Source organism: Lontra canadensis, unplaced genomic scaffold (assembly GCF_010015895.1).
Source record: "Lontra canadensis isolate GAN:19392208 unplaced genomic scaffold, GSC_riverotter_1.0 scaffold3, whole genome shotgun sequence".
Lineage (NCBI taxonomy): Eukaryota > Metazoa > Chordata > Mammalia > Carnivora > Mustelidae > Lontra > Lontra canadensis.
In genome coordinates this window covers 16,031,911-16,046,632 of record NW_022630997.1, presented here as the reverse complement: position 1 = coordinate 16,046,632, position 14,722 = coordinate 16,031,911, and the positions used below count along the sequence as shown (strand labels likewise).

Here is a 14,722-nt window from a genome sequence, read left to right as displayed (position 1 = left end):
ATCTTCCGGGAGTGGAAGGGGCTGGACAGCTCTGTACTACTTAACTAACCAGGAATGAGAGGTTTGGGCAAGCTTGCTTGATGAAGGAAGAAAAAAATCTACCTTCGCCCATTCGATTCATTCAACAATTACCGGGCACCAACTATGTGCCAGACAGTAAAAGCCTGGATAGTTTCTCCCCATTTTTCAAAGTCGCTAAACACGACCAGAGGGCAAAGAGTAGGCCCAGAATCTTGGAGTCTTGGCTCCGCCCCTTCTGCGTTTGGCTTTGCCTGCTCCTCCCATCATCACTTCACTCAGAGGCGGCCACTGGCCCAAGACGAAAAAAGACCCAGTCTCTGCTGCACCATCGCATTCTCCAGCTTCAGTTCTCAAGCCCTGTAGCCGAGCGAGGTCTGATGTAACACCTCCGGTCTGTTTCGCTCTCAGTTTCGAGATCCATCCGGAACGCTTTTAGATAGGATCCTCAGTGAGATCGCACTCGATTGAATCGGTCTGCCTCTACAGCTCAAGGAGGCGGGTTCGCAGAGGCCGCTCCAAGGCCAAAGCGAGACCTTACTGCGCACGCGCAAGAGGCAGCCGATGGAGCCACCGATGGAGCCGTCCGGAGGGGAGCAAGATCCCGGAGCCGTCAGGTACCGAGCACCGGAGGGACCGGGAAAGGGAAGAAGGACCTGGGGGAGAGGAGCTGAACTGGGCCGGGTCTGGGGGCCGCTCTTAGGAGCCGGGGCGCAGAAGCATAACGGAGGCGGACTCGCTGGTGACTGCGGCCGGGGGACGCCACCGCCAACGCCCCTTTACCCGCAGGCTCCTGGACCTGCCTTGGGAAGACGTGCTGCTCCCACACGTCCTGAGCCGGGTGCCGCTACGCCAGCTGCTCCGGTTGCAGCGCGTCAGCCGGGCCTTCCGGGCGCTAGTGCAGCTGCACCTGGCGGGGCTGCGCCGCTTCGACGCCGCTCAGGTGAGAGCCGGAGGCCAAAGCCCCGCCCCGTCTGGGTACCGCCCCCGCCCCGCCTCCAGCCCAGCCCCCAGCCTGTCTGTCTACCCTTGCGGACCCTCCCGGTCCTCCAAGAGTGCCCGGGAAGCGATCCACGCCGCGGGAAGTACTCTGAAAGGGCGAGGGCCGGGTGTCATCTCAGAAGGCGCTTGGGGTCTTTCCTGGGAGGGCAGGTGGCAAACCCCGAGGGCGGGTTGCTGACGGGAAAGAACTCTTCAGGGGCGGAGAGGCAGCGTCGGTCCCGCCCCCGGGACCCGCTGAGAGTCGAGGTGCCTCCCTGCCCGCAGGTGGGTCCGCAGATTCCGCGGGCCGCCTTGGCCTGGCTGCTGCGGGACGCTGAGGGGCTGCAGGAGCTGGCGCTGGCGCCGTGTCACGAATGGCTGTCGGACGAGGATCTGGTGCCTGTCCTGACGCGGAATCCGCAGCTGCGGAGCGTGGCGCTGGCCGGCTGCGGGCAACTGAGCCGCCGCGCGCTGGGGGCGCTGGCGGAGGGCTGCCCCCGCCTGCAGCGCCTTTCGCTCGCGCACTGTGACTGGGTAGATGGCCTGGCGCTGCGCGGCCTCGCCGACCGCTGTCCGGCCCTTGAGGAGCTGGACCTCACCGCCTGCCGTCAGCTCAAGGATGAGGCCATCGTATACCTGGCGCAGAGGCGCGGCGCGGGCCTCCGCAGCCTCTCGCTGGCAGTCAACGCCAATGTGGGGGACGCCGCGGTCCAAGAGTTGGCCCGGAACTGCCCGGAACTCGAGCACCTCGACCTAACCGGCTGCCTCCGCGTCGGAAGCGACGGCGTCAGGTGCCTGGGCATGGGATCGGTGGCTTGGGAAGAGGTCAGTCACTCACTTAGCCTCGGGTTAGGGGCAGGCTGTAGCTGTCGCAAGGCAGAACTGTGGTGCTATTTTTCTGCTACCACGGCACCCCCATTCAGACCAGGAAAGGCTTCTAGGATTGCCTAGACCATAGAGCCCATAGTTGGAAAAAAAAAAAAAAAAAAAAAACTTTTTTGAACCAGTATTTACACGTTGGCAGATTGCACATAGTCCGGTTTCTGGCTTTTCTTCAACTAGGGAAAACCTTGAAATCCTGGGCGGAGCAAAGGAGCAGTTTCCCCCTGTAAGAGACAGGAGGAAGTCTCGGGTTCCCTGGAGACTTTGAATGTATGACCCCACCCAGGCTCCCCTCCCTCGTTTATGGAGGGGGAAGAGTATGCTCTGAGTTTGAGGGAGACAGGGGCTTTGCTGGCTCCCCCACCGTGGGCGCAGCGGCTTCTGGCCCCCAGCCTCACCCGGCTCCTTCCCCAGGACGCTGGCCGAGTACTGCCCCGCGCTGCGCTCGCTGCGGGTGCGGCACTGCCACCATGTGGCCGAGCCCAGCCTGAGCCGCTTGCGGAAGCGCGGCGTGGACATCGACGTGGAGCCGCCGCTGCATCAGGCGTTGGTGCTGCTGCAGGACATGGCAGGCTTTGCACCCTTTGTCAACCTGCAGGTCTGACCTGTCTGCCGACGGGGCACAGCTGGACTGTGTGGCGGGGCCTGACTATGAACTGTAGGGAAACTGAACTGTGGGGGCCTCTGGTTAGAGGCGGATGCCCTGCCCCACTCTGGAGCTTCAAATAAAGAGATTTTTACCCCCACTTGCCTGCCGCTGCTGCCCTGTTGGAGATAAGGGATATGAAGTTGGGAGAGAGATCAGACAGACACAGTACCCCATCACCCCAATGCTGAGCAGAAATGACCAGAATGCACTCACACCTTCCTGGGGCCACCTTTACTGTGCCCTTGGGCAGCTCCAAGAGGAGGTCAACAGTGTGGGGCAAGGAAGTAGAGAGCAGGGTGGAGAAGGGGGACAGGAGTTAGGGCAGGCCCTGTGGGAGGGTGTAGGGCTCCTGCATCCCTCTGGGATCTGAGCCTAGAAGGCTCTGGCAGAGTCTGGCGAATGCCTCAGTGGAAGCGGTACTTTCTGGCGGGCTTGAGGTTGATGTATGTGGCCTTCATCTCCTCGGCCTCAGGGTTCCGCACGTCTTTGAACCGCTCCCCCTTGGTACTTACTACCTGGTTGTCAATGTAGCGGATCAGCTTCTTGGGGGCCTGTCAGGCAACTGGACGGTGAGCAGCAGAAGCCAGGGTATGGTCCCCCCCACTCCACACCTCTAGCAGCCATAGCCCTCTCACCTCCCTGGGAGCCATGGGCCGGTGAATCTTCTGATCCTCTGCGCTATCCACCATCATGTACCTGCCAAAAACTGGCTAGCTGACGCTCCTGCCGCCCCGGAAAGACCTTCTAAGGGTCTAGCCCAGCCCAGCCCAGACTCACTTCTGCAGGATGAAGGACTTCAGTTCATCCTTTTGGGGGCCTCTGAGGCGCCTGGGCAGGTCCTGCAGAGAAGAGAAGCCCGGTCTAAAGCCTAGGGCACCAGCAGAAGCAGACAGGGATAGGCTAGGGGCGGGGGCTTAACAATATGGCACCGTGGGGCTGAGGCTTTGGGTGGAGGGGGATGTCTAGCAGAGGATACCTGGTTGGGGCCGTCCCAGGCTGGAGGCCCCTCCTCCTTCCCCTCTACAAGCATCTGCACAGCTTCTTCCAAGTCTCCCCGAGCTTTGGCCAGCACCCACTGGGCCTGCTCCACTGAACAGGTAGGGAACACCTCCAGGAGGACATCCACCCCTGGCAGCAGCTCCTCCTCAGCACCAACTGCCTGTGGGCAGAGGTGTTGACAAGAAGCAGAACTTCTTTCTTTCCTGGCCCCTAATTCTCTCCCAGTACCCTCCTCTACCAGTACCTCATCCTGGGTGTCTCCAGAAGCTGTAGGAGAAGCCCTAGTCTCTTCTTTGAGCTTTTCAGGCCGATGCAGGGGCTCTGGGGAGATGGGCATCTGACCTTGGACCTCAGAGCTCTGTGGCTGCAGGTTCTCTTAAGGAAGCAGAGAGAGCATCGGGTTTGTCAGGATTTGGGGGGATGGGGGTTATGAGTCATCCCAGGCCCCAAACTCACCTTTGTTCCTGGCACCACTTAACTGCCCTGAGAGCTTTTGCATCATGTCCCCTATTGTCCCCCTGAAAAGACAAGGAGGTGGTAAGAGGACGACTCTGCCCACCCTCCACCGTCTGCCGGCCCTCCGCCCCCTCTTTGCCCCAGCCACATCCCACCTTGGAATGTGGGCAAAGCCAGGCACATAGGCCTCCATCATCTCAGTGAAGGCTTCCATATCGAAGTTCTCCTCTGATGGCCCGGACGGGCCCAGATCCTCCAGGACCCCAAGCACATAGGAGAAGATGACTTCATCCAAGCCGCTGCAGGAAGGGGACAGGACAAGCCCTGAGTAGGACACTGGGTACTTGCAGCAACACTCCCTCCCCCTCAGCCTGAGACTCGAGCCCTCGGCTTCACTGTGTCCATGAACCAGACTTCAAGCCTTGAAGCCAAAAAGTATCCCACCCTCCCACAGAGCTTCGGTTTCCCATCTGTCCAGCAAGGTGACAGGGACAGGTTAAGATTAAGGCCATACCAGCAGATCATAATCAGCTCTCCCCCACCTCAGGATTAGAGCGGAGGGCTTCCCACCCCAGTCTTTCCATGGGCCAGGGCCTAGAGTCCTGCCCAGCAGCTCCAACCCTGACCCTGGCATGATCCTTCTAGGAGAGCTGCTGCTACCTGAGGTCAGCCTCTGGGAGGTGCGTCTGGACGAAGGCAAGGAGGGCTGCACTGACAATCCTCTCCAGCTCCATGCTCTCTCCTCTTCTGCAGGGACAGAAGATATAGGTTTGTCAGGCCCTCTTCTGCCTGCCCCTACCCAGTAGGCCCAGGCGCGGCCAGCCCCTCCCTCCTGCCCTGCTGTGGAGACCGTTTGTTGATGCTGTCCACAGCTTCCAGCTCTGCAGCCCTCCCCTGCTCCCTCAAGCAGAGCCGCAGCCCCCTCCCTGCCCATCCCTCCACCTCCTTCACCCCTGTCTCAGGAGAAGGCCTCCACAGTGGTTCCCTCGCCCTTCCCCCAGCCTCTCCCCATCTCTCTACCCCATTCCCCAACAGCAGGCCCAGACCCTTTGGCAAGAAGCCAAGGTCTTGGGGTCACATGCTTCTTGGCTGAGGAATCCCATCATAGAGAGGGCCACTTGGCCCTCAAGTCCAACCACAAGGGGCCCATTGTCTAGCCCCCCCGAGGAGCAGGCCTCAGGAACAAGCACAGCCTTCCCCCAGCTAGAATGGGCCACCCACCCACTGCACAAAGGGGCTTTTCTGGCTCTGGGGCTCTGATGGAAGGGGAAGTCTTTCAGAATTCTCTTTTCCTGCCCAATCCAGCAGCTTGGGGTTATCTACACAGGACTTTCCATCCGCCATTCCAAAGCCTATGGAGCCCTCCAAGATCTGGCCTTTGCCGGGCTTTCCAACCTCATCACTCACTCCACTCCTGCCTCACCAGCCTCCTTGCTGGTCCTCAAACTTCCCCAGCTTCTTCCTTCCTATCTCCCCCATATATCTACATGGTTCATCCCCTCATCTCTGGAGCTCTGCTCAAATGTTACCTTCTGAGAGAGACCTTCCCTGACTAACCTACCAAAAATAGGGAGTATTCCTGCTACTCCCTAGTCCCTTACCCTGCTTCATTTCCTATACAGCATCTCCTACAGCTTAATGTTATCTTATGTTTATTTGCCTATTGTCTGACCTCCCTCATAGACTGTAAGCTTCAAGGTACAGGGGTCTTTGTCTTATTCACTGGTGTAACCCTAGCACTTAGACAATTGCTTGTACTTAGTAAATGTTCAATAAATACTCATTGACTTATTTCATTCCCATCTACATGCTTTTGACTCCCAACAGGCCATATATGGGAGTCGGGAACACATGGATGGTAATGAATGTCTCCACAGGCCCAAATGTCAGCTCGTCTTCCCACTCAGAAGACTCAGAGGTATCTCAGATTACACCTACCCCACACTCACAATATTCCATGATCGGTGTAAACCGCCCCCCCCCCCATTTCACTGGCTGAACCAACCATTTACTCACTCAGCTGCCAAACCTGAGACTTGGTAATTACCCTTGATTTCACCCTCTCTCAACCCGATCTGCTGCACTCAGCCAATCCAATCATGTCAATTCCATTTCCTTATTAGTCTCCTTTCTATCCACTCTCCCCAGCTCATCTGGCTTCTGCTCCAACATCTCTACCAGAATTGCTCAGTCCAAGGTCATGAGTTACTTTTTCAGGTTTTGGTCTAATTAGGTTGAACCATTTAAGCTTGCCAATATTGCCTGTTTTGGATCTATAGGAAGGAAGGGAGGGAAGGTGGGAGGGAGAGAAAGAAGGAAAGAAGGAAAAGAAAAGAAAGAAAAGGCTATTTTTTCTGGTTGCACCTGATATTTGCCCTTTCAAGAAGCATCAATGTTGGTTTCTGATGCATCACACTCTCCTTCTCCAGCCATTCCTTCCCGGGCTCCTTTCTCTGTTCCCCTCACTTCTGCTGGCAGCAAAGCTCAGGCTCACAGCCACTCCTCCTCTCTCCTTGCTCTGTACCTCCCCCCAAGACCTTGTGTGGTCCCACATCTTTATGAACCAACTCTATATCACCAATCCCCAAATGCCAGTGCTCGAGCCCAGTCCCCTCCATGTAGCTACACATTTGCACACCTCCCTCTCGGACACCTCCACGTGGGTGACTTAACATGTCCCAAACTGACAGTCTCCCAAATCCTTTGCTCCTCCAAGGCTGTCATCAGTAAATGCACATTCACGTACCCAGCTGCTCTTGCCGCAGTCTGGGAATTATCCTGACACCATCTTACCCACATCCAGTCACCAAGCACTGACCATCACCTCTCATACCTCTCAATACATATGCTTCTCTCCATCTCTCCTCCCATTCCATCCACCTCTTGCCTTCACTGCCAGAGCCTCCTAACCCCTCCTCCTACCACTGTATTGTCCCCAAAATCTATTCTTTACAAAGATCACAGTTGCGTGACCTGTACAAAAATCCTATTTTTCCCGCTACAAATCTATCAGTGAAGTCCCCCTTCCCTTCTGATTAGCCCAGATTCTTTTGGTGGCCATTAGTTGAGGGCCTTACCCCTGCATACATCTCTCCAGCACCCCCATGTACCACACCCTCCCTGGATCACTCCCCTCCACCCTGGCTTTCTTCCAGTTTGCTAACCTTGAAGCTCTTTCGTGCCAAGAGCCTTTGCACAAACTGTTTCCTCTGCTTGGACAGCTTTCCACCTCCACCCCTTCATTTGTCTAACACCTTCTCACCTGTCAGGTCTCAGTTTACAATCTTCTTCCTCAAGGGATGCTGCCCCTGACCCCTGAGAACTGCTTTGGTCCCCTCCGTCTTACACCCTCATTGCAGACTGCACTTTCCCGTATTTCACAGTATCTTTCGCAGCTATAATTAAAAATGATTATTTGGGGAATGTTTAAGCTTTATTCCAATTGTCTCATGAGGGCAGGGACTAGACTCCTGGATTATTCATGAGTGTATACTCGGTATCCTATGGAGTGGAACACTCAATAAAGAGTTCCTCCCTGCTTTACAAATGAAGGAACTGAAGCTCAGTGAGTTTAATGATTTGCCCAACTCACTTGGCTGAACTGTGGTAAAGATTTAAATCTAGGTCGCCTCGCTCATGTATATTCCAGGCGATGGGGGGAGTCTCAAGACTTCCAAGAGGGGTGAGACAGAACTACGATCTATGCTCACAGTTCCCTGGTCCCCTGAGTGGTAACAGAGTGTTGCTGTGACAGCACGGGAGTCACTTTGGACAGCAAGACTGAGAAGCTCTCGCCTACTAGGGGTAAATGTCTGCCTCTTGCTCCAGACTCTAGCATGGGCCCTGGACAGAAGAACAGCTCACACCACACATGCCAGATACCATTATGCAGTTCCCCCCAAAGGTCAGCCGCCTAAGAGACCTACTACACCCACCCTGGATTACATCAAATCCTGGCTGCTGTCAGTTGCCTGGCAACCTCTGCTGGGATGAGGGCTGCAGTGAGAAAGTCTAGTTTCTAGGGACGAAGTGCTCAGGGATGTGTCTGATGCCCCTGGGTTTCTAATCAAGATCTGAGGGCCAGGAGGTTGTTACTGGGAAACTCCTCACTATGCCCCCAAAGAATGTCTTCCTTCCCTAGGCTTTTGCTCTAGCTTGTCTCCTAAAGCAACACACTCTCTTCTTCTGTTCTGGGGCTGACCAAACTTTACCCAGCCTTTAAAGCTTGCCACTTCTTTCTTTCACCCTTCTCCATCCTTCAAGCCTTCCTCAGCATTGCTTTCCTGCCCACAGGCCGCTTCTAGTATTTCTCCTCCACAGTCCCCGAGCTAGGGAAGCTGTAGCCTAAGCAGCCAGCCTTCTGCAGGGTAAGAACATGAGTTTCATGAGAATTTTCAAATTCTGGATGTAGTCCACGGAATTCCATTACTTCCTTGGGGCTCCAAATCAGGGCTCCCTGGTTGGTAGCGTCCATAAAATGTGATTGTCATCCTGTCATAAGTCCTGTTTAAATACCTCTGATGATGGTAATAATAATTCTATGCACTTTACATGTATTAACTTACCTAATCCTCACAATAACTCTAAAATATAGATACTAATATTATTATACTATTCCATTTTGCCCAAAAGGAAATGGAGACACTGAGAGGTTAAGTAACTTGTCCAAGGTCACACAGTAAGTTATTGGCACATTTACATCCAAGCAGTCTGGCTCCAGAACCCTATTAACCACTATGTTACACTACCTCATAAAGTAAATGATGTTCTGATCCTCCTGTCCTGCCTGGTTGGCCCTCCTCCCTACCTCAGAATCTTTGCTTACACGGGTCTCCCCACTCAGAACGTCTTTTCCTCTGCCTCTTATCCTGCAGGACTCACTTTCTCCCCATAGCGAGCCCTGAGTGCCCCATCCTCACTGCTCCCATATGGCCTGAGAGCGTACCCAGGACCAGGCACAAGCCTGGACTCTCCAGATGCTCAATACAGATTCCCCAGGACAAATTTAAGTGAGACTGGGGGAAGGCGCACCACGCTGTTCCCTTGGGGTGGGGAGGTGCTTAAGGCGGAGAGAAAGCAGAAGGCCATGTGGGAGGAGTCCTGGGAAGCAGTGTGGGCACTCTGAGGGTCTAGCACGGAGGTCTTCACTGGTTTCTCAGCCACTATGAACCCCAGCTCCTGGGGCCCTAGTCCCATAATGCAGGTTCCAGAGGACATCGTTGTCCCCTGACCCCCAAGTCAAGTCTTAGAGGCGCCAAGGACACTGAGGGCTACAGGGGATTCCGGCACCCAAAGTCAGACCGGGGCACGAAAGGGGATAGTGGGGTGCACAGGAAGTGGGACCCCGATGATGGTCCACCCCTGAAGCAGGAGCTCCCTAAACAAGCTAGCGGAATACCCATAGGGTCTGGAATAGTGGACCCGAGGGCACCGGGACGCGGTTGCAGCCCTGGGGACACAAGACTAGGGAGGCCTGAGTAAGCTGGGATGTGCCTTGATACAGGCCACGGCGAAAATCAGAGATGGGGGGCCGATGGGCCCCAGAGAGTACCGTGGGGGAACACACAGGACGGGTACCCTGGGTCAGCGTTCTCCGCGACTCTCCTAGCCCTGGGCCGGGGGCCGGAGGGGAAATCACCTGCTCCGTCGGGCGCCGCCGGCGACTTGTCCCGCGCGGTGCAGCTCTCATCCCCCAGCCCCACCAACGAGATCAAAGGCGAGGCCCAGAGCGGTTCCTTTTCAGAAGCGCCGCGGTAGCCATTTTTGAGAAGGGCATTGCCCACAACCGGGCGGGGCTTCTGCGCCCACGCTCATTTGTCTCAGGGTTTTGGACAGGCTCTCGCGGCGACCATTTTTGTTGCGGGTTGGGAGGAATTAGGCGTGGAGGTCGCGCCAGTGGGTGGAGTATTATTAACTGCTAACTGCATCCCTGCCTAGTTTCTTGTCAGCTGGGAAACACCGAGAACCGTTCGACCCCACCCAGTGTCTTCTCGTCGGCCTTCCTTGCCCCAAAATCTCCGCCTTCAAATCCTATAGCTTCCTCCCCTCTCCTTATCTCTGCTGTCTTTCCAGACTTGGATCCCTCATTGGATCTGGTGGCCCCTACGTCCAGAACCTGGTGTTCTTCCCAAATCCCTGTGTTATTCCCCTTCCTGTCCAGTGTAGGTTCAAGGTCCGTCACCCAGTCAACTCTTAGGTGATGAGTTCCTTTCCCACCATATCTGTCCCCTTTGCCTTCCCTTAACAGCGAAGTCTCCCCCAAGATTAGGGTGGTTACAGGGTTTGGGTCTTGGGATCGTGGAGCCTGGTTTGGATGGAGGTAGCAGGGAGTGGGTGTTCTGGGTGAGTATCAGCCTGAGCCCAGATCCAGGACAGTCTAGAGGCCATGCCAACTCTCAGGGCCTTCATGCCCATGTTGGCAGACATATTGGCATGTCTCATATAGGCTAGGACAACTGAACTCCAAGACCTAGCAAGGCCTTACCTTCTTTCTGTTCCTGCTGCCTCAGCTTCCCAGTGCTACCCTGTGGCGGAACCCACAGCCATCCCTTCCCAGGAATCCCGCCAGGGGTCATGAAGGAAAGAGTCCCTTCAAGGGTGAGCTAGCCCATCCCCAGCCAGCAGGGGTGAGCCCCTTCAGGGCTAGTTCCCTCATAAGGTACTGTGTACTCAGAAACTGTCACTGCCCTCAGGAGCTCATGGTCCAAGGTAGAAAGTCCCATCCTCTCCTCTCCCCTAAGAACTGCTCCCTCTCAAGCTCTGTCCCTTGCTGCAGGCTCCCAGCTACCCACACCAGCGTCCTCTGGCCTCAAAGAATGAGATGTTCACTGCTGGGGAGTCAGGGCAGGAAAGGGGAGGGAGAAATGAGGGAGCACATTTGGCGTCGCGTCTCCCATAAAAACACTGCCGCTGCCAGCCTGGCGCTGCTAGGGTTAATGAGAGGTGGGGTGACAGCCACTTTGAACACTGGCTAGGCCGGCCCCTGGGAAGGGGGGTGATGGGTAGCTCCATCAGCCCCAGGCCTCTGCCAGTTCTTTAAAGACTTGGCTGTCCCTCCCTCCCCACAGCCCCATCCCCGCCTTCATTGCACAATGCTGATGACTCTTCTCTCCCTACCACCCCCATTACGGGAACTTTCAGGTTTTCTCTGTCTCTACGTCTGGCCTGAGATCCCTACAGCCATCCCTGTGCCTTTCTCTCCTCCCTTCTGGCCTGTTCCTGGGCTGGCAGTTGGATGTAGGTAGATACCATCAGAAAGAAATTCCTGAGCTTTGGGAGAAGGATCATGGGAAGACCTCTTAGAGGGAGTCCCTTGATTCCCAGCTCAAATCCTGAAAGGTCCCTACTCTGTGCAGCAGGGGATTGGTTCTGGGGTCAGAGGACAGTGGGCTGAGGAAAGGGACTGCCACAGGCACAAGGACACACAAACTGTAAGATAGGAGCTCTGGGGAACACTTGTCCTGCTCGGCATTCCATAGCTGGCCTGATCTTAAGCCCCTGATTCTTTGTCCCCTCAGGTCTCAGTCTCTCTACCCACAAGATGGGACCAGATTCCACCTGCCCTTCGGGCGCTTCTGGAAGCCACATAGGGAGAAAAAAGTGACGTGGTGACTGCTCTCTTCCCATTCCCTCAGGTGACTTTTGCCTCCTAGTTGTCCTCAGCTGAAGGGAAAAGCTAGAAGCCTATGCCGAAGCTTCCCTTAGCACATCAATTCCCCATCATCCAACCTCAGAATGAGGAATTGGGTTTGAAATTAGGCATAAAGGGCAGATTGCCCAGACATTAAGAGCAGAGATAAAGCCCATCTGGCTGGTCTCAAGGGGTGGGAGGGACTCAGTCAGAGACTGAGGTGAGGAAGGGGATACTTCAAAAGGATGGGGAGGAAGGAGGGGGTCCCCGCGCTTGCTTGAGGTCAGAAAGGGCTCTCTGGGCAAGGTGCCCAGTCCTCCCACACCTTCCTCCTTTCTCAGAAGAGCCAGGATGGGGCGGGGGTGGGAGTTGGCTGGGGCAGGGAGGGGGCCCTATTTAAGGAGCATTCTCCGCATCCCTGCAGATCCAGCCCCAGGAGCAAGAGAGGAGGCTTCATGGGTATGTGTGGGCCCTTGGTCACAACCCATGCAGGGTGGGGGTGGAGTGGCTCCTGGGCTTGCAGGCTTGCCTTTCCCTCTCCAGGAATAGGCTGTGGCTCTGCCTGGAGATGGGGAATAGCCCCCATTGCCCTGTTTAACTCTCCAGAAAGCGTGTTTCAGGGAAAGATTTCTCTTTCACGCCCCTACCTATCCCACGTAGCTCAGATCTTCATTTTTGGTGGGGAGATTTTCAGGGAGCTGGAACTTTGGGACTCCTATTTTGGGGATCCATATTTTAGGGTTCCCCTCTGGTTCAGGAAGCCTCCCAGTCTCCAGAGAGATGCCCTTCTCCATGCAGATATTCTGGCTCTTCCCTCGCCCGACTTCTCCTGGAGTACCTCTCAACATCTGGCCCCACCAGGAGCACATCTGGGCAAGAAATGATTCCACAGTACTCATAGAATCCCTGCCATGGCCCCAAGCCCCCTCCCCTCATATCCTGCATCCCTCCTGTTGGAATTCAGAGAACTCTTGCCCCTTTCCCTGGGTATGGGCCCTATTTTTCAGCTCTAAGCTCAGACTCTCTCTGGGATAGGAGGAATCCTGAGATCCTAGGTTCCTTATCCATGGTGGGAATCGGAGGAATTCACAGAAGAGAGCACAGGAGGGCACAATCAAGGCTGGGAGAATGTTGGCCACCTGGCTCTGAGAACTGAATTCCATAGGCTGTGAGCTTGAGCAAACGGCCTAGGGACTCAGTTCTGGTGCCCGGCTGTGCTGTACCATCAACAGGGAGGTCATGGGGAAGCTGCTGGCTCAGGCTCCCAGCATCCCAGCCAGGCGCTCCTCCAGGCACTGGCTACATCTTTAAACAACTTCAACTTGGACAACACTTCTGCTCAAAGACCTCAAGAGCTTCTCCAAACTCCTTACTTTGTAATTAAAGTCTTTCACAGTATGGCCTCCACTTTGCTTTCAAGCCTGAGATTCCTTTCTCCCTGGTCATAACCTAACCTCTAATGAACCACATTGCTCCCTGGTCCTGCTGCCATACCTTTACTCATGCTGAGACCTCCTCAGTTCTTCCTGGGACACCTCCTTCCCATCACTATCTGCTGGGACCCTATACATCCTTCAAAGTCTCTCTCAGATGCCTCTTAGAGGAAGCCTCCCTCAACTTCCCAGCAGAGCAGATGATCTCCTGCAAATCCTCCATATTTCTCTCTAGAGAGGCTCATTCATGAACCCCATAGTGTCTAGTCCAGTGAACATAGCTGTTCAGTAAATGTTCCTTGCATTTTGCTGAGTGTGTCTACTATAGAAGAGGCAGTTTGGCCTAGAAGTTAAGATACAGCTAGATTTCCCAGGTGCATTCTCCATTGTGTGAACTTAGGTAAGTTGTTTACCCATATAGGTCTCAGTTTCCTCATCTGTAGGTAAAAAAAAAAAAAATAATTACACAGATATCAAAGTTTTGTGAGGCTTAAACAAGTTGATAGTTTCTTCTGTTCAGGGCTTCTTTTTTTTAAGATTTTATTTTTATTTTATTTATTTGACAGAGAGAGAGAGAGATCACAAGTAGGCAGAGAGGCAGGCAGAGAGAGGAGGAAGCAGGCTCACTGCTGAGCAGAGAGCCCGATGTGGGGTTCGATCCCAGGACCCTGAGATCATGACCTGAGCCGAAGGCAGAGGCTTAACCCACTGAGCCACCCAGGCGCCCCTGTTCAGGGCTTCTGATAGTAAGTTCTCAGTTAAGTGTGTGAGTTTATTATGATTCTTATTATATTCCCTTAAATAGAATGTGAACTACCCCATTTCAAGGAGGGTGGGGTAGGATAAGGCTTAAAATTAGTCACAACCCAGGTTTACTGAGTGAAGGGCTCCAGACCAGATGCCGGAGGCAGGTAAGGCTGGGGCAAGACCAGGAGGAAGCCACCAGGACCAGAGTTTGGTGGCCCAAGCCTGCTGAGATCAGGAGTTGTGGGTTCCCACCAACTGTATAACCTTGGGTGAGTCACTCCTTCTCTCTTGGATTCCCAGCATAATGTAAATTGAGGGGACTGAACCAAGTGAACAGCAAAGTCCCTGGCAACCGAGATGTTTTATGAGTTCTAAGCTTCTAAGGGTTAAGTTCAAATAAAAGATCAGAGAAGGAGGCATCTAGGCTCCCTGCAGGGCTCCCTTATGTCCACAGGGCCTGGAGAAAGCACTGGGCTTTGGAAGGATGCATGGCAGCATGCTGGACTGAAAGGAGTGGCCGCTCTTCCTTCAGAAAGCCTGTGAACAGGGGCCCTTTTCCCTCACTGGGTCTGTGGGTAAACTGGTGTGCAGGCTACGGGCATTTCTCGGGCATAAGCAGAAGGCTTGGGGAGAAATGTCCATGAGCAATGCAGATTCTCAGCGATAGAGGAAGTTAAGAGACTTCAAGCTCTGAACCCGAGAGGACAGAGAAGAAAGGAGTTACAGAACACACCTTATGTGATGTGAGACTCAGTATTTAGTTGAAACCTGCCTTGTTTCAAAAAAGGATTTGAGACTTACTGGCATGCAGACAATTCTCCAAGATTAAAATGTAACGCATAGGGGCGCCTGGGTGGCTCAGTGGGTTAAGCCGCTGCCTTCGGCTCAGGTCATGATCTCAGGGTCCTGGGATCGAGCCCCACATCG

The 14,722-nt window shown here is 54.6% G+C and overlaps 2 protein-coding genes across 4 annotated transcripts; one reads left to right on the top strand and one right to left on the bottom strand.

Annotated features, from left to right (window-relative positions):
• The first annotated feature begins 3 nt into the window (after nt 1–3).
• Nucleotides 4–2,627, top strand: FBXL15 (F-box and leucine rich repeat protein 15). Its single transcript, XM_032881425.1, has 4 exons — nt 4–635; nt 808–961; nt 1,285–1,790; nt 2,296–2,627. Exons 1-4 carry the CDS (start codon nt 583–585, stop codon nt 2,483–2,485), a joined length of 903 nt encoding a protein of 300 aa, XP_032737316.1. The 5' UTR covers nt 4–582; the 3' UTR covers nt 2,486–2,627.
• Nucleotides 2,628–2,742: 115 nt separating this feature from the next.
• Nucleotides 2,743–9,757, bottom strand: CUEDC2 (CUE domain containing 2). Of its 3 annotated transcripts, none has more exons than XM_032881440.1 (9): nt 9,624–9,757; nt 4,646–4,732; nt 4,141–4,284; nt 3,986–4,047; nt 3,774–3,904; nt 3,507–3,689; nt 3,308–3,369; nt 3,166–3,226; nt 2,743–3,081 (listed from the first exon to the last, which is right to left on the bottom strand). In XM_032881440.1, exons 2-9 carry the CDS (start codon nt 4,717–4,719, stop codon nt 2,935–2,937), a joined length of 864 nt encoding a protein of 287 aa, XP_032737331.1. In that variant the 5' UTR covers nt 4,720–4,732; nt 9,624–9,757; the 3' UTR covers nt 2,743–2,934. The 3 variants fall into 3 exon arrangements, with proteins under 3 accessions (XP_032737331.1, XP_032737348.1, XP_032737339.1); XM_032881457.1 differs by having other exon boundaries at nt 9,563–9,744; XM_032881448.1 differs by lacking the exon at nt 9,624–9,757 and adding an exon at nt 9,537–9,559.
• Between the last annotated feature and the right edge of the window lie 4,965 nt (nt 9,758–14,722).

Excerpts from the sequence above, each read along its gene's own strand:
- FBXL15 (XM_032881425.1), top strand. The coding sequence starts at position 583 with ATGGAGCCACCGATGGAGCCGTCCGGAGGGGAGCAAGATCCCGGAGCC. Across the intron at positions 962-1,284 it reads GCCGCTTCGACGCCGCTCAG|GTGGGTCCGCAGATTCCGCG; the intron begins GTGAGAGCCGGA and ends CCCTGCCCGCAG. Across the intron at positions 1,791-2,295 it reads GTCGGAAGCGACGGCGTCAG|GACGCTGGCCGAGTACTGCC; the intron begins GTGCCTGGGCAT and ends CTCCTTCCCCAG.
- CUEDC2 (XM_032881440.1), bottom strand. The coding sequence starts at position 4,719 with ATGGAGCTGGAGAGGATTGTCAGTGCAGCCCTCCTTGCCTTCGTCCAG. Across the intron at positions 3,905-3,985 it reads AAGTGGTGCCAGGAACAAAG|AGAACCTGCAGCCACAGAGC; the intron begins GTGAGTTTGGGG and ends TGCTTCCTTAAG. Across the intron at positions 3,370-3,506 it reads CCTGGGACGGCCCCAACCAG|GACCTGCCCAGGCGCCTCAG; the intron begins GTATCCTCTGCT and ends TCTTCTCTGCAG.